General features: G+C 37.2%; 1 protein-coding gene across 1 annotated transcript in view; it reads right to left on the bottom strand.

Annotated features, from left to right (window-relative positions):
• The window catches only part of LOC311096281 (uncharacterized protein), a gene marked incomplete at its 5' end in the record, with an annotated part of 28,144 nt that extends 4,003 nt beyond the window's left edge, over positions 1–24,141 (bottom strand). The window contains 11 exons of the mRNA XM_084135348.1: positions 2,595–2,755; positions 6,013–6,197; positions 6,287–6,406; positions 7,339–7,719; positions 8,791–9,177; positions 9,303–9,695; positions 9,958–10,029; positions 10,108–10,497; positions 11,202–11,618; positions 23,983–24,009; positions 24,093–24,141. Coding sequence (XP_083991474.1) covers positions 2,595–2,755; positions 6,013–6,197; positions 6,287–6,406; positions 7,339–7,719; positions 8,791–9,177; positions 9,303–9,695; positions 9,958–10,029; positions 10,108–10,497; positions 11,202–11,618; positions 23,983–24,009; positions 24,093–24,141 — 2,582 coding nt within the window. The remainder of the gene's footprint in view (positions 1–2,594; positions 2,756–6,012; positions 6,198–6,286; positions 6,407–7,338; positions 7,720–8,790; positions 9,178–9,302; positions 9,696–9,957; positions 10,030–10,107; positions 10,498–11,201; positions 11,619–23,982; positions 24,010–24,092) is intronic.
• Positions 24,142–26,418: the final 2,277 nt, after the last annotated feature.

The raw sequence follows: 26,418 nt of genomic DNA, 5'->3' as shown, positions 1-26,418 counted from the left end.
AAATGAATTAAATCCAATCAATTTCACCCATGGATCATTTTGATGCTCTCACATGTTTGAAACAAACAATGATGGATTGTCATGAAATTTGTTTTGAATTGGGACTGGCGAATCCCCGTCCATACTGTCAATGACCATTCGCAAAGACCCGCCCACTTTAGTTACTGTTGCTATGTCTGACAAGCGACGCCACTCTCACACCACACCAAGTTCTCACGCAGTGAAAAAAAACATTGCGGATCAGAGAGGAGACTGCGCGCTGACAGACAAGTACTTCTGATATGAAACAAATGGCGCTTTTCCACTACACAGTACCAGCTCGGCTCGGCTCGACTCGACTCGGCTTTGTTTGGTTTTCCACTGTGTAAAAGTTGTACCTGTACCTGCTTCCAGGTACTTTTTTTCGTACCACCTCCGGCGAGGTTCTAAGCGAGCTGGGGCAAGCTGAGGCGATACTAAAATGTAACATGAAAACACGGCAGACTGCTGATTGGTCAGAGAGAATCGTCACTATTCACTGTGTCATCATTGCACGCGCCAGACGGAGTATCCTGAATAAAAAACAGCAAAAACAAAAACATCAAAAAAACAGCATACACTCGATTTCCTCCATTGTCCATTGTGTGTGGCAGCGGATGTATCTCGCGTAGAAGATTAAGTCACAGCAGTTTCCCGCGGCGTCGCTATGACGACCAGGTACTATTGTGGAGGTACTATCTGCAATGGAAAACGGAGCGAAAAGCGAGCCAAGCTGAGTCGAGTCGAGTTGAGCTGGTACTGGTAATGGAAAAGCGCCAAAAGTCTCACCTTTCAAATGTAGTCATTTTTTAGAGACATTTAAAAAATAAATACCGTTTTGTGACTGTTTAATGTGTCTGACAGATCGCTGTAGACTCAAGGCTCAGTTAAAGCTGCTCGTGAACCGATCATCTCTTCCTTCTAGTTAATTTATAGCATTAAAATAAACATGAATGAACATAAAAGGAATGTTGTTTTAAAGTGCTAAGACATCAGTACAAATTTGTTTTTCAAATTTAAATCCTCCAAAGTTAATCTACTAACTCTCCTGACTGCTTTGTGGGACAAAATGGCGGAATATGATTAGTCAGATCGCCTGTCAATCAAACTCCCTGCGAAGGGTCAATTGAGAATGCCCGTGCGCACAATCCTGATCTAATCGACAACTTTGCAGTTGCACATAGGAAAGCCCGGAAAATCCCGCTATAATGTAAGAGAGCATCTTTTTTATGTATTTGGACCTAGGCCTAACAATGTGTTATGGTGCGCTGTCACCAGTGTTTTTTTATTGTGTTTTTTTTGGTGAGCGTAGGCTCCTCCTGATTTTGTTAGTCATCTCATCTCTTATATGCTGTGTATGATCATATCCTGCCCTATTCATGGTAGCCTACTCGCGGACATTGCGTCATCAATGTCATCAATTGCGTCATCAAGGGGCCCGCCTTGATAATCCTACTTAAGGGCTCGTTACGCCACTGAATATAATTGTCTAAACTTCTTATCAAAATTACATATTTACAACAAATTTGACACATATATATATATATAATATATATATAGGCACACTTTGAGTACTACTAATAAAAGTGGTGGAGATCAGGCAAGACTGTAAGAATACTCAGGCAAAAAGGTGCTATAACTGTAAAAACGCTTTAAAACCATATATTTCCTATGGCAAACTGCATGTATTGGCTGTAAATGGACTTTTTCATCTATGATGGCAGTTGTTAAATGCTTGCTAAATAAAACGTAATGTATTTTGTTGCTTGTGTGCTTAAAGGCCTTAACTGCTTGAACCCCGATAAATGCTGCTTGCAGCTTTAATTACTACATGTTTTTGAAGCGCTGATCATTGTAGCCAATCACAGACATATTTGATGAGTGTGTGAGCATAATGGGCAATCAGAGGTGTTTACGATTCCGCTCAACAGCGCTAAAAGCTTCACATTTTTAAAATTTCAGTACCGACTTGGTACCGAAGTCGGTACTTTTTGACAACACTAGAAGAGACAATCTGAGGTGGATAATCTGATGTGTGATCAGAAGATATTCTGACTCTGTTTTTTGTTTATTGTAGATTATCTTCCTCACATACCTAAGAAAAACAAAATAAACAAAATTCCTAACATTTATAAGGAATAAAACAAAGAACCCCATTCAAAGTTCCTGGTTCCTGTGTGTAATTTTCATTTGTCCACACTCAGTATAGAGAAGTAATGATGTCAAAATTGCAATTTGCTCGATTGAGTTGGATCTTTCTAAAGAACCTGGTCCACAAAACTGGTCTGAACTATTAATTCATTAATCATGAATCTTCTGAAAACCCTTAAACAAAGCTATCGCATAATTTCAGAAGATGTGGAATATGCAGCAAGAGTCATATGAACTTTTTCTTTCTTTTTCTTTTTTTTTTTTTTTTCATTGAAAGGTGTGACCAGTAAAATTCTGTTTTCCTTGGAACAAATGCAAACATTAGGGTTCGGACAACATGAGGGGGAGAAAAATTCTGTGTTTTGGTAAACTACTCATTTAATAAGTTGGTGCTGCTGAAACCAGAATTTGTATTTGACTCGCACCTCTCCAGTGGGTTGATTTCCACATTCATGGAAAGTGTTTGTGATTGAGGATAAACACAGCTAAAAGAAAGCTTCAGGATTTTCTCTCTGCTGATGATGAGATCTTCTGACCTCGGTGTCCCCAGAATAAAGTTATCATAGATGAAGTGGGTGCCGTTAGCCTGTGGACAACAAATATAACATTTTGTAATTTAGCCTAAATTGAATTCAAGGTATTTAAAAAGGCAGCAGTCATTTGCACTACAGTAGTATTTTCTTTGCACGAAGAAAAAAAAAAGTAGTTAGATGCTATTTATACTTAGTGCAAATAGTGGCATTTACTATTTGAATCTTAGGGTATTGTAGTAATAATTTATAAGATAATAAAACAGTCTGCGATAATAATAAATGGATGCTACCTTACTGGGACGTTACTTGTCTCTGTCCCTAAAGCCCACACTACACCTTCCCCTGACCCTATCATATTGAACCTGCTGGTCAGTAAAGGTCCTCGAAGGTCCAGGAAGGGAGCCATGGTTTTGAGTGTGGTAATAATCGGACGGGCAGCTGCATGTGTCGCGTCAATGTCTCAGCCCGTCCGATCAACGCGAAGACACAACATCCAATTTAAACTAGATGTACCGCATGGCGGTACAAAATATGACCGCCGCTCAGGCCTGCACTGGCTTTCCACAAAAATAAATGACGTGGAGCAATTTGGCTGTATTGCGTGTTTATGTATATACCTAAAAAAAGTAGTAGTATGTGCATGTCTGTCTGTGTGTGTGTATGTGTGTGTGTTTGTGTATGTGTGTGTCTGTGTGTGTGTGTGTCTGTGCGTGTATGTATGCGTGCGTACATGTGTGTGCGCGTGTGTGTTTGTGTGTGTGTCTGTGCATGTGGATTTGTATGTGTGTGTGTATGGGTGTGTGTGCATGCTTGCGTTTGTTTGTATTCCTGCATGTGTGTGTGTGACAGTTAGGGTTGCCAACTTCAGAAAAGGAAAATGCGGGACAATCGTGGTTATTTATAGGAAAATGAGGGACACTCAAAATATTTGTACTGTATCACACAGTGTACGTCATTTCAGTGTCTGCAGTTAAGTTTGTGTTTAAAAGGTTATCAGACATAAACACATTTGTATTGCTTAACCTATTTATGTATTTAATTCTAAAAATAATTTTAATGTCATACATGAAAAAAGTCACATTACAAACAAACCATAGTTCAAAATAACAGCATTTATCTAAAATAGAAAGCTTTTTTAACATTATACACTAGGCTTACAGTTCAAAAGTTTGGGGTTAGTAAGATTATTTTTGGGGGAAAAAAATAAAGAAAGTAATTGCCTACTTTTATTCAGCAAGGATCGATCCATTACATTAATCAAAAGTGACAGTTAAGATAATGTTACAAAAGCTTTCTATGTACTTTCTAAAAGCTTTAAAACATTAATAATAATCAGAAATGTTTTTTGAGCATATTATTCCCTCAGGTAGATTACATGTTTTCTTGCGTGGCTGGATGTTAGACTCATGAACAATAATCACGTTGTTTGCATTCGCCAAAATTGATTAGCCGAAATCAAAACGTGGACAGTGAAAGGAAATTACCGTTAGCGCGAGACGAGTCCGGCTTGAAGCGGAAGCGACCAGACGGCAGAGGATGTTCGCAAATCAAACAATGATTAGTCTCAAAACAGTGATTAAAAAAAGCTGTGATTGGATGATGACAGGTGTCGGTGATCATTCTCAAGTGTCGTGGTCAGCACTGCTGCTGTTGCTGTTGTATCAGTCAGTGGTTTATCAGCTTGTCAAAAAACGGGACACGGGAGGTCACGCAAGGGACAAATAAATTAGGCCCAAAATGCGGGACGTCCCGCCTAATTCGGGACAGTTGGCAACCTTAGTGACAGTATCATCCTAAACCAGCAACCCTTCGCTCAACACCACCATCTACAGGCCGATGAGTGTACAGTCACTAAATGTGCACATAAATGAATTTATTTTATACCCCCCCATGGATGAAATTCTACGAAACTTAGCATACCCCCAGAGGATGTCAAGTTAATCATACACATGAAATATGGTGCAGTTCTGAACATCTCAACTGAAGATAGGGGCGATTAAAGCAGAATAATATTGCATTTTCATTTTTTATGGGAAGGGGCGCAAATCACAAATGAGTGATTATGGGCTAGGTTGATGTGGGCCCTTAAGAGCAACATACCATAAAAATTTCTTCATCCTCGGTGCCACGGTTCAGGTAGTTATTTAGGAAAAACTGCATTTTTGGGGTTTGGGGGCCCCCCGGGGACCAAACGAAATTTTTCCGTAAAAGTCTAGTGGGGCTACATGCCCACCAAATTTCATGTTCCCCGGTGTTTCGGTGTCCCTGGTATCGTTGACGAAAAATTCAGTAGATGACGAAAAAAAAAAAAAAAAAAAACTTTGACAATCCCCCATAATTATAGGCCAATTAAATTCCTGTTAAACATGTTATTCCTACTATTAAATACCTGTTGGGCACTTTATTATTATTATTATTATTATTATTATTTTCTTTAAATAAACACTTCTCGGAGCTGATATGCGCTGCCTTACTCTCCATGCCACTTCTCTTGTTTTCAGATGTTTCTTTTTGTCTGGCTCAATCAGACAGTGGTAGGCAGAGTTAGTGTAAATAGCCTTTGCCAATAAGTTGGGATATTTGCACTTAATGTATATAGACAACATAGATTTTAAAAATAGAAAGAAAAAAATATATATAAAAAAACAAATAAATAAATAAATATATATATATATATATATACAGTGCAATGCATAAGTGAATACACCCATGCTAAAGTTGACTAAAAAGAGGAATAAAAAATCATATTTTGGAAATTGAACTTAATGCCTTAATTTAAAAAAATAGGAAAAATCCAACCTTTAAGGACACCAATTTTCTTTGTGAATGAATAATGTATCGTAAATAAATAAATGTTCTTCCTTAAAATACATGGTGCATAAGTGAGTACACCCCTATGTTAAATTCCCATAGAGGCAGGCAGATTTTTATTTTTAAGTATTTTTTAAAAAAAAAATTAGGATACTATGCATCCTGATAAAGTTCCCTTGGCCTTTGGAATTAAAATAGCCCCACATCATCACATAGCATTCACCATACCTAGAGATTGGCATGGGGTACTTTCCATAAAATCATCTCTCAATGCAAATCAAACTAGCTTTTAGGCTAACTGAAATAAAATCATGCCAATCTCTAGGTATGGTGAAGGCTATGTGATGATGTATATATATTTATTTATTTATTTATTTATTTTTATTATTTTTTTGTGAAGCAACTTTTTTAGTAAATCAACATTAGACATGTTGGTTCAGTCAGGCACTACACAAATTTGGATGATGTATTTGAATAGTTTATACATAATTAAACCTACCAGAAGATTTGTACCACAGATGTGTTCATCGTTATCAAAATGAAATTCCACTCTGCCATTCCGGACCGTTCCTTTGCAGCTGGGATCATTGAGGTGTAAGACATCAGCTGGAAAACCAGCCTCAAAGAGCTGACAGCGAGACACAGATATGGAGCCAGAGCTGCTTTCACAGGTTTCTGAGAACTCTGAGAGAAAACAGCCAAAAGATTGTCAGACTTTTTTAATAAATAAATGACCAAAAACTTTTATTTTGATTTTTTTTTATGATACCAACCAAAAGAGTCAGGTTGTGGTCTGGGTTGGTCTTCGTTACATAAACAGCCATAAACACCATTTTTCTTCCCACACCATTCATCCTCAGAGCAGTTGAGTTCAGAACAGCGATCTCTCACATCTAAGAGGAAAAGCACAGATAGATTTAATACAACACAAAGACATCGAGTAACATTTTGGGCCCCTGAATAATTATTGCTCTGTATTCCTTAAGGTAATAAAATATATTTTTTCTAGTAAATTAAAGAGGCCATGTCATAATTTCAAATAATTTTCCCTTTGAGACCTACAGACAAGAGCCGGCACCAGCGGACCGCTGAAGAGGGGGCGTCTGAAGTAACAAAAGGGGGCAATGATGTAACATAATGCAAAGTAACCCCAGCTATAGTGTAATTGTCAACAGCAACGTTTTCATTGAAATGTGTATTTACATGTTTCGGTCTACCCTTCCAGGTAACACATTACATTATATTACCAGTCGTAGTGTCAATGGTTGTAGTTTATTTTGTTGTAATTTCGGTTGTGGTTGTCTCTGGCGTGACAGTAGTATTGCTAGTGTTTATGTGGCTTGCATCTAAAATAAATTATAAATATTACATTCAAAAACAACAAGTAGGTTCCACTTTATTTAGATAGTCCACTTTAGACATTCTACTAACTATAAGTAACTTTGCAACTACATGTCAACTAACTCTAAGTATTAGTAGACTGTCAGTAGACTGTTATAATACCTTTTATACTGTACTACAGTTGAATCATATCGAATGCATTATTATGAACAGCAGCTATACTAATTATTTCCCATCTGCTTTTCAGTCGTTATCTCGGGACGCTAGTCCGGAGGTAAATAGAGTTCGTCAGTTCCAGTTTGTATTGAATTGAATTGAATTGTTAGGTTATGGTTAGGTGTTAGGGTTCAGGTTAGTAGAATAAGTTGACATGTAAATGCCAAGTTACTTATAGTCAGTAGAATATCTGTTGGGGACCATCAAAATAAAGTGTTACCAACAAGGTTCTCTTGCATACACAAAGTGCACATGTAAATATATTTACCTGCACAGTATGCCAAACTGCAGGTAGTTGGGCTCACAAACTCATAGACATAATAATCTCCTGGACAGGCTTTGACTTTAATGGGATTGGATTGGAAAAAGCAGCAGTTATTGCTCCAGTGACCACAGACATCTCGAGTGACCACTCCATCCTCAACTGTTGGATGTCCTCCGTTCAGCCACAGTGGAGCATCAGTGCCACAACTATACTCATCAACACATGTGTCTGGCATCTGAACGCTCTGGCCCTGAATGAAGAGACGGTACCAGCCGTTCCAGCTGACCGCAGAGTCACACATTATTTGAGAGGAATGTTGATTGTTGGTGGCTCTCCATGAATCATCCAGGATAGTGTAGTTGTAGCAGGGGTCAACAGGGGGAGCTGTTGGAAATATGGGAATATTACAAATATACATTTTGCTGAATTAATAAATGAATGTTGTTTTATGTATCATTTTTGTAGTCGTGAAATAGTTATCTCCAGATCACTCTTTACTTAAGTTCCCTGTTTTAATTGAATTTTAAGTTCAAAGCTGAAGACAATTTGTCTTGAACTTTCAGAACATCTTCTCTCAATTAGCTGCAATTGAGCACAAAGATTACAAGCAACTTGACCTCAAGAAGTCAATGCTTTCAAAACACACGTTGACACTTATTTGCTAAATATATTTATATATATATTTTGAAGTGGTGATCTACAATCTATGATCTTGAAAATCAGATTTTGATTGTTCTTTCAGATTTAAAACATCTTTAAAAACTGACACTCCCTCCCCAGTCAAAAACAAAAAATAAATTGAACTAATCTGCAAAAATATATTGTTCCTAGATCTCTGCTTTTGATTTGATTTCATGGCTCATTACACTTGCATGTATTATTTGCTAATTACTTCATTTTGCATCTTGCTCGTGTATTTCTCAAACTAGTGTCAGTCTAAGATAGCTAGGGGGTCTAAAAATCACCCAAAACCATAGTAATACCCAAGTAATATTGAGACAAAGAACGACACTACACTATCAAATTTAATGAATGTATAAAAGGCCATCAAATTACACTGATTCTTTTATATTTTTGTGTGTACATGCAGTAATTCCCTGTCTCTGATGGTTGGTGTATGTGAACATGGGTTATGAACTGAGTTTGAGAAACACTGGTGGTTTAGTTTTCACTATTAACAAAGTTTCAGTACTTCACTTTATCTAAAATTGCATTCTAGGTTTACATTTTAAAAAGATGCTCAAGAGAGTTTATGAAGGAAGCAAGACTTTACCAGTGGTTGTGATTGGTGGAGTAATGGATTCTATGGATGGGATCGTCTCTGTTGTTGTAGACGCTGATGAGATGGACTGACTTGAGACTTCTGGTATTAGGAACATTTTATATCATCTTCAAAAAAAATTAATTAAAATCCAGAAAAGTAAATTATTGAATATCATATGAGTAAGTGCTCACCAACACAGTAAGCTCCACAAAATGTTGGCTTGACAAACTCATAAACATAGTAATTTCCTGGACAGGCTTTGACTCTTATAGGATGGGATGTGTAAGTACAGCAGCCATTCCATGAGAAGACACAGACCTGACGGGTGACCACTCCATCTTCCAGCTGTGGGTGAGGGCCGTTGAGCCACAGTGGGTTATGAGTGCCACACATGCCTTGATTTACACATGATTCTGGCATCTGAGCATTTTCACCATTGTAGAACATCCTGTACCAGCCATTCCACTCCACGTTAAAATCACACATGCCATAGTAGGAATAATTGTCTGTGGATCTCCAAGGCTCATCCAGACTGGTATAGTTGTAGCAGGGGTCGACACTTGGGGTGGAAAAAGGCACTATTAAGGAAAAAAGTAGGAAGAGAGCATTATATATTGGAGATTAAATATATTCAAGATGATAATATGAATACAAACCAATACAAATCATGATAAGCATGTCAAATATAAAGATAAATGAATACCTGCACAATATACAGGAGCTGGGATTGAAAGAGTTGGTCTGGTAAATTTGTAGACATAATAATTTCCAGGACATGCTTTGACTTGGATCGGGTCGGATCTGTAGTGACTGCACTGATCATAGTGAGTGCCGTAAACTTCACGAGTAACAACTCCATCTTCTAGCCGCGGATGAGAGTCACCAAGATACAGAGAAATATAACCTCCACATGACATGTAAGACATACACCACTCAGGCATCTGAGCACTCAAGCCATTAATGAAGAGTCGATACCAGCCATCCCATTCTACACGAGTGTCATCATGATCAAATACGTATCCAAACATAGACCAGTAATTGAGTGTGCTTCTCCAGTAGTTGTCGAGTATGTTGTAGTTATTACATGGGTCATAATCTGTTAGTGAGAGATGATGAGACCAAAACAAACAAGTTATATTTCAATGAGGAACTTCACATGTGAAAATCTGAATCAGTGAAACACAGTTATAATCATGAGATTCTTAAATCATTCATACACGATGTGACTGTGTAATAATGAAGATGTTTATGCATAAAAATGGCCATTTTCACTGTAATGCAAATCTTTAATTGGGGAAAAAAAATAGATAATTTTTAATAACACTCAAATATTCGTTCATATATTATTTGCAGCTTACTCAAGGTGATGCTGGATCCAGTGGTTATATCTGGACTTATAGTGGAAACTGCCTGTGAAATAGTGTTGACATCTAAAAAGAAGGAAATTCATGTCATGACAGAAATCATTTTAAAAGTTTTGAAATACTTAAATGAGAAAACCACAGTACCTGTACAGTATCCTGCACACCACCATACTGGATTCACAAGTTCATAGACATAGTAATTGTCTGGACACGCTTTCACTCTGATGGGTCTTGTCTTGTATTCACAGCAGCTTCCCCAATAACCACCACCACAGACCTCCCTGGTCACCACTCCATCCTCTATCAGAGGGTGAGGATCATTGAGCCACAGATTGATGTATGTGTTACAGGTGTATGAACTAACACAGGTCTCTGACATCCGGATGTCCATTCCATAGTAGAGAAGACGGTACCAGCCATTCCAGGAGAAAAGTTCATCACAAATGTAATCTCCACTTTCATTGTTGGCTCTCCAGGGACGATCCAGAGACTCATAGTTGTAGCAGGGATCACTGCTGATGCTTTGGAAAGCAACTATCATGGAGTTTGTAAAAGTATTATTAAATATATTGCCTATACTGTATGTACAAGAGTAGTATATCCTAAAACCTATTATGACAGTTAATTACATAATTTTGAACAATTATATTCTAACCAGCTGTGTACTTTCAGGCTCAAAATGCAGAATGAGGCAGAGCAACATTGGCAAACATTTGCTAAAAGCTATGCAAATAAGACTTTTCTGACAAAGACTTGACTGCAATAAGAGACTGTGGAGTAATATTATGATGTGTTCATAAACAGTATACATATTAATTATTAAGCAAATGGCCTAAAGTGTGATTTGAGGAATTTTGTAAGAAGAAGATCTAGATGCTATTGATCTGTAACATAACCTAAATCAAATCAAATCAAATCAAGTATATTTGTATAGCGCTTTTCACAATACAGATTGTATCAAAGCAGCTTCACAGTATTAAAATAAAATAATACAACAAAGTTTGTTTCTAGTGGAATTTATTGATTGATAGAATAAAATTAAATATCCCCAAAATATCCCCAAAATAACCTACTATACAGAATGGGTAATGGACTGCACACCACTAATTCTAACTAGTTAAAGCATGATTATTTTTATAAAACAAAAGATTAATGTAAAATCAGCTAACAGATAGAGCTCATTATAGTGAAATAAATAATCATAACAAATATCCCAAAGAAAAGGGTTAAAATTGTACCTGCACAGTACATAGGCCCTGGAGCTGATATGTTGGGTTTGACAAATTCATAGACGTAATAATCTCCTGGACAGGCTTTGACTCTAATGGATGTGGAACTGTAGGCGCCGCAATGATTGGACCCCCACCACCCCCACCACCATGAATGAGTTCCCACAACTTCACGGGTCTCCACTCCATCCTCAAGTGTTGGATGAGAACCGTTGAGATACAGTGCAGTTTCTCCACCACATCCCACAGAACTCACACACCACTCAGACATCTGGGCACTTTCTCCATTCAGATACAGCCGATACCAGCCACTCCATTCAACAAGGGTGTCATCATATACATTATCTTGGTATTGCCGTATGTCTCTCCAGGATTCATCAAGAGTGTTATGATCATAGCATGGATCAGAGATGGAAGTTGTGGGTTCTGAGAGAATAAAGAAAAAAGACTCATTCACTCATTCACTGAGGTGTCAAACACAAGAGTACAGGTAAACATCTAACATCTGTCTGTCTGAAAGAGAAGATATTGGGGTGGTAAAACTGGGATGTATTAGATAAACTGACTAAACCTACAACAAGTGTATCCTTTATACCCTTCACTCACAAATGTAATGTTATATATATATCATTTAAAATGTCTTCTCTAATGGATTTATTTGATACTAAACTATTAAGTGCTGACATAGAGTGAACATATAATTACTCTATCTGGTCTAACATCTTCTGTCCACTGTAATGCAACCATTATTGTGACTAATTCTACTATATATCTTGCCAAATTGTTTGAAAATCTATTGAATATGCTTATTTCAATTCTGGAATATATATCCCTACTAGTCACCCCAGAATCTGGTATCTTTGATCCGTCTGTAAATATGAAAAATATTTGTCTTGTTCGTATTTCTCTATATATACACTTTACTATTGTTTTCATGTATTTCTTTATTCTTTTTTAGATTTACATCTACCTTTGCCATAGGAAACAAACATGGTGGGATTTTTCCTGTTACTGGTCCTAACACTAATTGCGATAATTTATATTTATCTACTTCACCTTTTATTATCCATCCAAAATCCCTTCCTGTATTTATTTTATATTCCCAACAGTCTTCTAGTACTCTCTTAGTTTGATGTTCTTGTTTACTGCTTTCCAATCTACTCCAATATGCCATGCATATCTTGTTTCTTCTTATATCTAGTGGCAGTTCTTCTGTTGCTGTCATTAAGGCATTATTTGGAGTATGCTGAAGTGCTCCGGTACATACTCTTAAAGCTTTAGCCTGTAATTTTTCTGGTTTGATTTAGCTGCTGCTCTATATAATGTACAACCATAATCAAATATATATATATATATATATATATATATATATATATATATATATAAATCATTGTTGTTTTATCTGCACCCCATCCACATCCTGATACAGCCCTTATCAAATTTATAACTTTTTTTGCTTTTATTTTCTATCATATTTATATGTGTTCTCCATGTGTATTTGCTATCAAACCATAATCCTAAGTACTTAAATACTGACACTCTTTCTAATGGATTCCCATACAAAAATAATTTGATGTTTTCAGGAATATTTTTCCTTGAGAAAACCATACACTGTAAAAAAAAATCCCGTAAAAAAACGGTAAATCTCTGGCAGCAAAGTTTCCAGACGGGTTCCGTTAAATTACAGCAAATAACCATTTCACAAAATTACAGGCAAAAACCGTAAAAATACAGAATTGACTTTACGGTCAAAATTAATTAAATTACAGTACATTACTGTTAATAATGGCTTATTAAACCGTGGAAAAACTGATAAATTATGTCAAATTACATAAAAAGAACATTTAACTGTTAAACTGTAAATTTAGGGTTTTATAAAGTTATTTTATAATAATGCTCTGTCTATCTACAGTAATTATCTTTTAATATATAGTTTTTCTGTGTAAAATAACTATGAATATAAGTATAAAAATGTAATAGGTACATAAATTCAAATACAAAGTTTGTATATTTACAGTTTTAATTTTTGCAGATCCAGTTTCACAACTTTGACCAATCTCTAATTAAGTACTTAATAATAGCAAATGTACAGTCAATTTCTGTTAAATTAACTAAATGATGTTTTATTAACAAAGTTCGGGAGGAGCAGGTTCAAATAATTAACCAAATTATGCACAGCTGGAGATTAATCAGTAATCAACTCAATGACAGAGTATAAATTCACAGCAGACCTATCTCTGTTCATTGAAAGTTTGTCAGCATCCCTCCTCCACCCCATCTCCTCACTTCCAGTTCCATCTACTCTTACCAACTGGGGGGAGTACTCTGGGTTCGGGCCTAACTCCGAGCTCGGAGCCCTCCCCCCGGACAGCACGCCAAATACGCATAAACTTATTGTACTAATTATATGTAGATGTGAACTCGTGAAACATACAAGTACGGAATACCTGCACATTTACAGTATTACTCATTAAACAAACACTGAACATCAAGATACGTGAATGATAGGAAATACAGGCTTAGTATATCATTTAGAACATGTAAAAATATCCACATTAAAAGACAATTGCTGTATGCCTTTATACTCTAATATAACTTATTTCAAACATTTACAATTACATTTTATCCAAAGTGACTTAAAATTAAGAGAACAATAGAAGCAACAAGTGCAGTGACAAGTCCCAGTTAGTGTAGCACAGTGCACAATTTTTCTTTTTTTTATTAAAACAAAGATTTAGTATTACTGGGTCAAGTGTTTATGAAAAGATGGATCTTTAGCAGTTTCTTGAAAATGTGTTGAGTTGCGCCGGTCATCCCACCAGCAGGGGGCAGTCCAGGGAAAGGTCACTGAAAGTGATTTTGTGTCTCTTTGGGATGATGGCACCACAAGGCGCTGTTCACTTGCAGAACACAAGCTTCTGGAGACACATAGATCTGAAGCAGTGAGTTTAGGTCTTGCTGCAGCATCTGGATCAGTTGCAGAGGTTTGACTGATGCTGGAAGAGCTGCCAGGAGAGCATTACAATAGTAGTCCAGTCTGGATAGAACAAGAGCTTAGACAAGGAGTTGTGTGGCTCTGATAGGAAGGGCCGGATCTTTCTGATGTTGTAGAAGGCAAATCAGCAGGATCACACAGCAAGGATGGTTTGGCTGAAACCATAAGCAGTTCGGTCTTGGCAAGGTTGAGTTGAAGGTGAAAGTCATTCATCCAGCAAGAATTTTCCATCAGGTAGGCTGAGATAACCGTCAGATCCTCTGGCTGTAATGAAAGGTAGAGATATGTGTCATTAAGTGATAGGAAAAGTCATGTTTCTAAATGACAGAGCCTAGTTACACTACAAAAAAAAAAAAAAAAAAAAAAAAAAAAAATTAAATAGATGGATGGAATCTAACACAATTGTGGTCTTACTGTAGCAAAACCAAACCTTGTGCTGCTACAGTGGCCTCACAAGGATCAAATGAATATTCACATGGGAAAATATACAGTATAAAACAAATTAAATTTTCTGCCACTTTTAATGCAATCATATGGAATCAGCAGACTCGGCCATTACAATATTTTAAATTACTTCTTCCCATACCTTGTTTGCCATGATCATTCTGCTTTCCACTTGACCTGAAATCACACACACAAAACAACAACTCAGTATTACATTTACACATGTCAGAATATGTTCCACTGGGACAATGCAAAACCTCAACTGACTTTGATCTGGAAGCTGAGCAGGAAAGGCTAACAGTGAAGTTTTGAGCTGAGAGACTTAACGTTAGGGGTGTAACGTAACTTTCTATTCATCTGGATCAAGTGCAATTTTCATAACCAATGATCAAAAGTATCCTATGAAAAAGGCTATTATGATGACCCCAGGCCATCCAAAATGTAGATAAGTTCATTTCTTCATCAGAACACAAACATTCTATCAACTTTTATTTTATAAGCCTAATATATGCACATGTATGCATTCTATAGCTAACATTACGTGTTGGCAAGCAGATGCAGCCAGAATATGCAATTTATCATGTTGTGTTCATTTTCTAGTCTCATGTGCTTTCCTGTATCAAGTACAGTATTTACTGAATTCGTTTTCTTACCAGTCTTGATAGCCACGTTAACCCTTACGAAAATTAACTATGGTTTAACCACAAAGAATAAAGAAACACGGTAGGCCTATTTGTAATATAACTGTGGTTATTAAAAATGGTAATAAAACTCCGCCAAAAACGTGGTTACTATAATTTTACTATAATTAAAACCAAGGATATTTTTTAAGAGAGGAGTTTTCAGCTTCCAGACGGTGTTTCAAAATGTCCCGCCATTTAAGATTGATTTACTGACAGATAGGCTACTATCGCGTATTAACGAAGATTATATGCACAATGAAACGGACTTTGATATGTATAACATGTCTACGAAAGCTTGTTTTAGGTCTTTCGAGGTGTGGGTTCAACTGATCTTTCTTAAAACAGATGGAAAATGTACGTTAAAGACGCATGCTACATTTTCATTGTTTTGCCCTCCAGCTCTCGCCAGTTAACTTAACATCATTTAAGAATGCTAACGTTAGCTTGAAAACTGTAAACTTAACACAAATGTAATATAAAATATCGTTCACATGTAACGTTAGTATAATGAGAGACTCTTACCTCAGCCGCTGATCGGTTGGCAATGGCATGATGTCCGCTGTGACGAACCAGGCTCACTGAAAAGGGCGTTTATTTCCGAAGAATCCAAACGGACTGATGACAACAAGACTCCTGCTCACGGCTGCTCTTGACGAATACGACTGCTTTGAACCACTGTTGATCTCACAATCCACTTCACGAGAGTAGACTGAATTCAAATCTCCCGCTTAACGTTAACCGTTGTGGGCGGGAGTAAACAGCGGAAATGAATTTGAATCTGCGTCATCGCGCGCGCGCACTCACTCACTCACACACACACACACACACACACAAAGCCCTGAATGTGAAGCAACGGAGATTTGGAAAAATATTCATAAAATATACATGAAATTATGGGAGAATAAGACAATGAAATAATGATCAAAATGAGTATAAAATAAAATGTGAAATAAAAAATAATTCAATACAGGCCTACTGTAGCCTACAAATACTATTATTTAACCTTAAAAAAAAACTCACTTTAACCCCCACATGCTTAATAATCTGTAAGGAAAACATATTGAATAGATGCTGATTTCCGCAGTTATACCTTCTTTTCTTTGTTTTCTAATTTCACAGAAAAACTCTGTAAAATATTACTTAATAATTGCTGTAAAATTACACATAACTCTGTAAAAATACAGACAAGTTCCTTTTAAAAAACGTAAAATTGCTGTAAAACCAAAATACAAGCAATTACCTGTAAATTTAACAATGGACCTTTAAATTACAGCAAATGCCTTTTATTTTACAGATATTTGCTGTATAATGACAAAACGGTAAAATTCTGTAAAAAAATACAGACAATTACCTGTAAAATTACACTTTTTTTTTACAGTGTACAGTTTGATTTACTAATAGACAACTTAAAACCCAATGTAATGGACCATCTTTCTATCTCTGTGTTGAGCATCCGAGTGCGCAATTCACCCTCACTCGCGTGCAGGAAAAAAACAAACGAAACGCTGTTCAGTGCTGTTCATCCTCTTGGCAGGATTTTTATTTAGCAAGCTTCTGTCACAGTATCTGGTTTGTGTTCCCTGGGTAACCACTAGAGGTCCTCTTCCCCCACGGTGTCATTCACATTAGGAACTGCATTCCCCACAATCCTTGTCTGCACTCATCACTGTTCATTGCACCCAGCTGTTTCCCACCATGATTGTTAGTTTCTGTGTGTATAAATACCGAGTCCTTATTATTCATCACGCCACTTTTGAGGTCTGTTTCCACTCTGTCTTTTGCCTTTTTATTGTTTTGTGTTTTCGGATTGCTTATTTGGATTTTGACCCCTGCCTGGACTGGTTTACGATTTTGGATTACCCAATAAATATCTGTCACGATCCACACTCAAGAAACAAGGGAAGATCCAATAATGCAGTAATATTTATTGGGTAATCCAAAATCGTAAACCAGTCCAGGCAGGGGTCAAAATCCAAATAAGCAATCCGAAAACACAAAACAATAAACAGGCAAAAGACAGAGTGGAAACAGACGTCAAAAGTGGCGTGACGAATAATAAGGACTCCATAACAAACACTAAACAGACAGGGTATTTATACACACAGAAACTAACAATCATGGTGGGGAACAGCTGGGTGCAATGAACAGTGATGAGTGCAGACAAGGATTGTGGGGAATGCAGTTCCTAATGTGAATGACACCGTGGGGGAAGAGGACCTCTAGTGGTTACCCAGGGAACACAAACCAGACACTGTGACAGCTTCACTTGAACATAACATCAGTTCACTGCTCTCTCAACTTAGAAGCATGTGACGTAAAACGTAACGTCATCACGTACATAACCGTATACCTCCAAATAAAACAATACAGGTAGTCAATACCGTAATACAATGTATAAGGGTGCAATACGTTTAACACTCTGTTATTGCTTTTTGAAGGAGTTTTGTTATATATTCTGTATTTCATTTTACATTTTCCACAATGTATCATCATCTGCGTATAATTCCTAATTCTATTACATTAAAAATATCGTTAATCATAATGTTGTTTTGTGTATGCCTGTTTGTTTGTCTACTTTTTTTCCGCTCTGATGAGTAGTGACACCTGATGTTAATCAGCGCTCTTGAGTGTCTCTCTCTCTTATGATTCGTTTTTTAATGTAGCTTTCTCCCAGATACTTTGGTCAGTTCAATAATATTTTATGCAATTTTATTTATTTGAAAGAATTTAAATTTCTTCATGACTATCCTTATATTGTTCGACTGGTTGAGGTTGTGATAGTAGCCTAATAAATATAAGTAAATAGTAATACCGTAAAACTTCAAATAATAGCCCGGCTTTTATTTTCCCAAATCGCTGAACTGCACCGGCTTGTATTTGAGACAGGCGTCTATATGAGACAGGCCTTTAATTTAGTGTTGAGACTTCACCCTGTGCTGCAATATACATTTAGTTTTACATTCATTTACAGAAATCAGCTGGTTGAATGAAAATTGCTGATGTTATCGGATTTTCAGGTGATATTCTCAATTCATTCAGTTAACGGACGCTCTGAGGTAAAGTGAATTCAGACTGCAGACTTAGCAACGATTGTATTTAATTGTAGAGTACAATCATAACATAGTACAGGCATGATCTTAATTCCATAATGTCCTTAAACATAACAATATTGCTGGCCATTAACTGACAAAGTGCGCGTCCGGTGTGCGATACCTCGAGCTGTCATAGACGCGACGCGGCACTAACTCTCTCTGCCTGCCTTGTTTGCGCTAACAGCTCCCGCCCAGATGCGCAGGGCTCTCTTGCGTGCGCAATCTGCACCATAGAACTGGCTTAAACAGACGATCTGACGGGTTTTAGAAGATTAAATACAACCCGAAACTAAAAAAACAGACCAGGCCTCTATTAGAGACCGGCCTTTATTTATCCAAACCTGTAGACACACCAGGCGTGTAAAAGAGACAGGCGTCTATTTGGGACTCGGCTATTATTTGAAGTTTTACGGTAAGTAATAAATAATGCAATACTTTTTAGAGAGAGTGATTAGTACAGTGATGTAATTAGTAACTAGTAAGTTTTTATAGTAACTAACCCAACACTGCGTGTAAGTTAAGGTAGGCTATATTAGCTGTGTGATTTTATTGCAGGGGAAGACCTGTTGCACTGATTGTTAATGGATTCTTCCACCTTTTTATTCCTAGTGTAGGGCGAGTTGTATTTGCCTGAGTTTCATTCTTTATTTAATGATTTATGGGCGCCATTCATTTTGCATTAATTATTTCAATTTCAGGTTTCCGGCCAATCATCAGGGGCACGTCATCACGTCATGTCATCATCAGGGGCACGTTCAAGCTCAAACCGGTACGCAACTTATATTTTTCTTTTAGAAAAGTCATATTCATTTGTATGAAGTAAGACAGATGTCAAAATTAAGACTATAGGTTGCAGTTCATTTTAACACCTAGAAATTGAGACATCTCATACCAAAAGATTGATGAACAGGGACATTCAAAATATAAGTGCACAATAGACTCTCTTTCACAATTACAAAAACAGCAATTGTAATCAATATCCAGATGAAAACGCTCTAAAGTGTCTTTCACAGGATATATTCTGTGATCAATTTTAAATGACACTTCTTTGGTTTTATTTGTTACACAATATCGACTAAGAACTCCCCAAAAATGTTTCCACTCAAATGAGGGAAACATATTAACCCGAACAAATTAAGATGGAGGAGAATACAATATTCTCGATTTGTTTTTGTTATTAGGAAAATGTTAAATTCATCAAACTAAATGGAGTAACTCAAAACCCAAGTTTGCTCATTTTAAAGCAGCCTTCAAAATGTATTTATGTCTGTAAAGTTTATAAAAAATCGAAAAGCCCAAAGATTTGTATCTCTGCTAAATTAATTTAACATATGTTTGTGATGCCCTTTATTTTTAAGTTTCTTTTTTTTGTTGTTGTTTTTTTATTTAAATTATTGTTGTGTTTCAAGTGATACTTACAAAATTTGAAAATGTGTAAAAGAAATGTGTAAAAAACTTGATATTGAATTCTGTAATTTTGAAAATTCAATAAAAAAAATAATTATATATATATAAAAAAGTACATGAATACATGACCTTCAAAAAAAAAAACAAAAAAAAAAGTGCAACTTTTTGCTACATGTTTCCTGGAAATGGTGTGCAATGGGGTTTGAGATAATCCCAATCAGCAGCAACATGTATATTAACCCTTGTGTGGTGTTCATTTTGTTACTCAGCCAGTGTTCGTGGGTCTGGTGGACCCGCTGCATTTTTGGGTTTTTAATTCAACACAATCAAAAATGTTATGTTAAAATACTCAACAGATGTTTACTTCATCCCAATTACAAGCAATATAAACAGCATAGGCCTATATGGTTAATATTTTCTCTTTACCTTTGTTAGATCACATTTAAGAATTGCAACCTCGTGTGGGAATGGCAGGAGTAGAAACACAAAACTCACTCTTGCACTCTTTCACACTTACACACAATCTCTCTCTCTCACACGCACACACACACACACACACACATGCACACACATACACACACCCACACCCACACACCCACAACACAAACACAGACACACACAAAACACACACCCACACACCCACACACATACACACGCACACACACACACACACACACTTACTTGGATATGTGGTGTACGGTCACTCTCCATAGGCATAAGGGTTTTTCTAATGTACAACCTGTATAATCTATCCCCCTACACTAACCCTACCTCTAAACCTACCAATCACAGAAAACTTTTGCCATTTTTTGAATTTCAAAAAACTCCATTTAGTATGTTTTAGTATGAGGACACAGATGTCGTCATAAACCATGTTTACATTGTAATACCCATGTCATTATACACATTTATGTCCTCATAAACCATATACAAGAACATACACACACTAACAGCAGGCCCTGACAGGAGGAGGACAGAGTAAAGGTACACAGGACCTACAATTTCCACACTTTTATTAGCCCCGGGTCCAGTGGACCCGAACATCCTGTGTGTAATATAAATGTGTGTGGGGGTGTGTTTTCATTGAAAATGTGTTCTGATATATATTCCTCACAGAAAATGAGCCAAGGCCAATGAGTCTCAGTTTGAAAAAATAATTAATTGTATCATTTTTCTTTTGATAAAAAATGAAAACGGGTCCAACAGACCCGAACACCATACAAGGGTTAACCACGCGGTATTAAAGAGACACCTTGCATAATGGGTCCAAGTAAAGTCGTTTACAAATGTTTTCAACAGCCTATTCGTCCCCCTGACCGCCTATGCGACCATGAACAGCCTATTCGTCCACCTCCGATCTAAGAGACAGCCTGGGGTCCCGCCCACTGACCACGAACAGCCTATTCATCCCCCTGACCGCCTATGTGACCATGAACGGCCTATGTGTCCCATCAGCAGCCTACATGACCATGAACAGCTGTTGAAGCTATTATTTATGCATCATTAGCCTTTAAATTAACTGTCCACGGACAGCCTACAGGGTCCCTGTAGAATAATTGACAGTTGGGATGCTGTCTCAGACCTAGGGTTTTTGAGTGGATTTTGCCCACCTGTAACTTATTTGACAGGACCTCTGTAGGCTGTTCTTGGTCAAATCATTAAAGGGTCATATTCCATAATTACAGTTGTTTTATTAGGTAAAACCTACTGTAAACCACACAGGAAAGGCAATATAACACACTGGAGTACATTACAGCTGTTAATTATGCATTATTAGCCCTGAAATGAACTGTCCACAGACTGCTCACAGGGGCCCTGTCAGATAAGTTGCAGATGGGACACAGTTGGTGAAGTCTCGTCTGTAATTTATTTATTTTGGTGACTGGTCCTAGTATAGGTCATAAGCCCCGCTTCCCCGTGTTATTCAACGGGACATGAGACCAACTAAACAATTAAATTACACTTCAAATGATCTTTTTTCCAAAGGTGGTTTCTTTCATTTGCTCTCGTTTTTATCACTCTGATGTAAGTTCAAGTGTCTGTTTTAGACTGTCAGATGTGTCTGTCAGATGTTTTAGAGCTGCGGGCTGGGCGACACCAGCACATTTGCTAGGAAAGTAGCCTATGTGTCGAGCCGGTTGCTTTCCGTGGGCTCCCTTCACATGAAGCCAGCTTCAGCCCCGAACCCTGTTGAGTTCCTCCACACCCCTTCGCCGTTGGATGTGGCGGAGCGTCCGATGCTAGGCCTACCACTCATATGCACTGGTGGAACTTGTGCTAGGCTGGGTCCATATGTTGCGATCCCTATGGCGATCCCGTGTCTTCCCTTGGCAGAGTCTGCTCTGCTGTCACTGACCGGTTGCGTCTCCCCCCTGTTATCGGCTGGAGCCATGTCAGTGACATTCCATATGTTGTACTGCCCACTAATTCGCTCAGTCCATAGCCTATGTGTTATTTTCCACGTTACCTCCCTACGGGCAGGATGTGGCTTCCGCAGCGTATGCCTTCCATTGAAAGGTAATGCTTTCCCAGTGGTCTTGTAGAACAGCAGTGACTTTCCTGGCCTAAGCCCTGTCCTATCTCCACCTCAATATGCGGGAGGATCAGGAGGCTTTTGTCTAGGCACTGGAAGGTGGCAGCACTAGCGGCATTTTAATAGGGATCCCAATCAGTCGTAACGTACAACTACGTTGAACGTGAGCGACTGAAAGGGAACGTCTCAGTTACGTATGTAACCCTCGTTTCCTGAAGGAGGGAACGGAGACGCAGTCCCGTCGCCACTATTGCTGGACCACCGCTGACTCCGGGCTCCGCTCGGCTCCTCAGCGGAAAAACAAGTGGTGCGTGCATCCGCTTCTGTGTTTATACCCCCGCTGCGGGGCAGAGCGCGAGATGCAATTCACGCACGCCAATGTGCATTGGCTCGTTTTAACAATACTCGAAGATGACAGGCTCCCTAAGCGTGATCTCAATCAGTCGTTATGTATGACTACGTCTCCGTTCCTTTAGGGAACGAGGGTTACATACGTAACCGAGACGTTTATAACTATATTCAGAGTAAAAATTATGACTGATTACATCTCAAACACACAATAATGTTTTTTTTTATAAATTGTCAGTTAGTGGCTAGTCTCATTAAGTTATTACTGATTACATAATAAGGAACTCCTAAATACTATGATATTACTTACTGATTAGTTAAGCTTGTTTATTAGTTAATAGTAGTAGCTAAAGTGTTAATGCAGTACTACTCATTAGTCCTGCATAGTTATTATTCTATACATTATATTATATAACCATTATTCTAAAATGTTACCATAATTTTTATGGTTTATTTTGCAAGATTGAGCTTTGTTGAATAGTGCTGGGACAGGAGACAGGGCCTCTGAAATGTTTCATTTGTTTAGTTTATTTTAAATTCTTTATTCTTTGCTCCCCTAGACAGGGGAGGCCGTAACAAACCTGTAAATTGTACAATTTAGAAGTGTAATTTAAGAGAAAAAATTCAACCGGTAAATCCAACAGACGACCTCTTGCATATACTGACATCCACCATAATACCACTGGTGGTAAAGAGAAAAACAAGATGCATCAAAGAACATCACAAGTAGCTTTTCCACAAGCTGAGGTAAATACTAAAATAAAGAAGGCACTAACACACAGCACTAAAATAATGCAATAAACATGCATTTAACAACATAGTATGTAAAATAAATCCCTAATGTACATAACTGATCAGAAAAAAACTAAGAAGAAATATAATTATTAACATTAAAACCATCAAATATGAAGTGCCATGCAGGGAATTAGGGAATGTTAGTGTACAGTTTTTCACTAAATTATAAGAAGATTGGTCTTTTTATTTCTAAAAATGGTACATTTAACAATTACTAAAATGTAAAGTTAGATCTAATACAATTTTCCCATATAGTACAGGAACTTAGTGTTAACCAGTTAAGTTTTTACTGTCACATTTTTGCAGTCTTTTACTGTTAAAATATTTTTTACAGTATGTGAATATCAATTTGTGCTAAAATATTATGAGAAGTTTTTATATCAATAGGAAACTTTTAACATCCTAATTACTTCTACTACTTTTATTCCTACGTTTATTTAATGAAAAACAAAGGATGAATTGAAGATTAGATGAAGTGAAAGAATTATTGTACCTGCTGTTTGTCCATTGATTATTTCACCTGTTAAATGCACAATATAAGCATAATTATTTATTATTGGGAAAATATTGAGTCATTTTACAGACAGATTATAAAGCACTCACCATTAATCAGCAACAGTAGTGACACACACAGTGAGATCAGAAACCTCATTGTGACGAACGGCACCTGCACACACACACACACACACACACACACGAAATATGTTTCTTATATTTTGTTATATTTTATTCTTTCTTTGTTTTGCACATTTGTAAAACAACTATAACATTCACAGATACTTAAAGGCAAATTTTACAAAATATAGAAAACATTCAAACTTTACAAAATAATTTAGATCCATCCAAAGTTGGTGACCAAAAGGGATAAAACAGAAGTGACTTTACCTGAGGTCAGATGCTGCTGCAGAGCAAACTCAGATTGATGACTGGTCTATGAGATTCTCTCTTCAGCAGTTCAATACAGTGATGCTGAACTGCAGCGCTCACAATCTTATCAGTGCCTTTATTAATAACTGTAGGTGGACCTTTACTGGAACTAGATGTAATTCCTCAACAATAACTTAAACCAGTTTTTTCATGGGACATTGAACAATGTTTAGTTAAAATAACACATATCTCAATGTTTCCTTGTGTACGCCTGCATTCAGAAAGACATTCTTTCACTCTGTCCTGGAATAGATGTGAATCTAGATGGAATGATGACGGGCCAGTTTGATTTGTTTAGCAGTTTTTCCAAAAGCAAATGTACAAAAATAGTACCTTAAAACACACAGTGAGTGTTAATTTAAAGATGGTAATTAATTATTAGTTTAAATAATGGTCTCATTAAAAGCTTTAGAGTTCATCCCTAAGACATCTGGAAGGATGCAGGCAGTGGTCAAGTAAGGCAAGGTTTGTAAGTTGTGCAAACTAACAAGATCATAACAGAAATGCAAAAAATACATATCGAATGTTTTTTTGAAAGCAACTAACACCTCAAAGCTAAACCCTGAAGTAAACTGTAATGCCTTTTAAAACATCTGGGAAACGGCATGCTCGTTTGGAGATCAGCATTAGACAAATGGGTGTCTAATATTTGGGTCTCGACAGTGAAGGAAAAAGACAATGAGAAATAGCAACAAATCCTAATCATGGAAACTAATTTACAAAGACCGCAGAGAACACATAAAATTAGGCCAAACAGACAAATGCTGGTACTTTCCTGAAGTGAGAACATGTCATAATTGTCATATATGTATATATTTAATATATTGTTTGAATTGACACAACATCATTCATAAGACATGCATGTCCCATGGTTGATCATTTCATTTAAAGTAAAGAATCAGCTCTGGCCTTGGAAAGTTTAAGGAAGTGTATTAATGTATTATGTGCTATAATGTATTATGAAGCATGAATTAATGAACAGGAGTGTATTTTAAATATTATTAAATAAATTATTTGTTTTTTGTTAATGTATTTATTGCATTAGGTATAAAGTTAAGAAGTTTTAATTCACACACAGTAAATCTGCCACTAACTTGGCACTGATATAAAGAACTTTTAATTCTCTGAACTACAGTAAAGTATGAACATCTCAAGAACTGTGTATTTCTTTGTTCGTGTAGTCAAACCTGATAGTCAGGTTCCCTGTAATTTTTTCACATTTTAGAGGTTTTAGGAAATCAACAGAATGGATTCCAGACAATAAATGATTCTTATCAGGTCACCAGAGTGCAGTTGTCAGTGGATTTTTCCATTCATGTTTGCAAATGTAGTTGATCTGGGTTCCCCAAATCTACTTACAGTACATGACTGTCACCACTGCATTAACAATCTTTTTATTTTACTCTGCATTATCACACAATGGCAAATATGAGCAAAAAAATTGCATCTCGCGCTCTGCCCCGCAGCGGGGGTATAAACACAGAAGCGGATGCACGCACCACTTGTTTTTCCGCTGAGGAGCCGAGCGGAGCCCGGAGTCAGCGGTGGTCCAGCAATAGTGGCGACGGGACTGCGTCTCCGTTCCCTCCTTCAGGAAACGAGGGTTACATACGTAACTGAGACGTTCCCTTTCAGTCGCTCATGTTCGACGTAGTTGTACGTTACGACTGATTGGGATCCCTATTAAAATGCCACTAGTGCTGCCACCTTCCAGTGCCTAGACAAAAGCCTCCTGATCCTCCCGCATATTGAGGTGGAGATAGGACAGGGCTTAGCCATTTTTACAAATGGGCAAAATCATCATGTTAAAACCAGTTATAAAGAATACAGTAGATAATGATTGTAATTAAAAAGCAAAAGGGTTGAAAATAATCAAAAGATAATCTAACAATCGATAAAGACAATCAGACACTCCTCTATGAATGTACAGCATGAAACCTGAACATTATTAGCTGATCGTATCTATCGGCTCTCAGTGAAGCTCAAACCTCATGTACAAAAG

This window comes from Abramis brama, assembly GCF_963993115.1.
Source record: "Abramis brama genome assembly, chromosome: 14".
Lineage (NCBI taxonomy): Eukaryota > Metazoa > Chordata > Actinopteri > Cypriniformes > Leuciscidae > Abramis > Abramis brama.
This window is presented reverse-complemented; position numbering and strand designations above follow the sequence as displayed.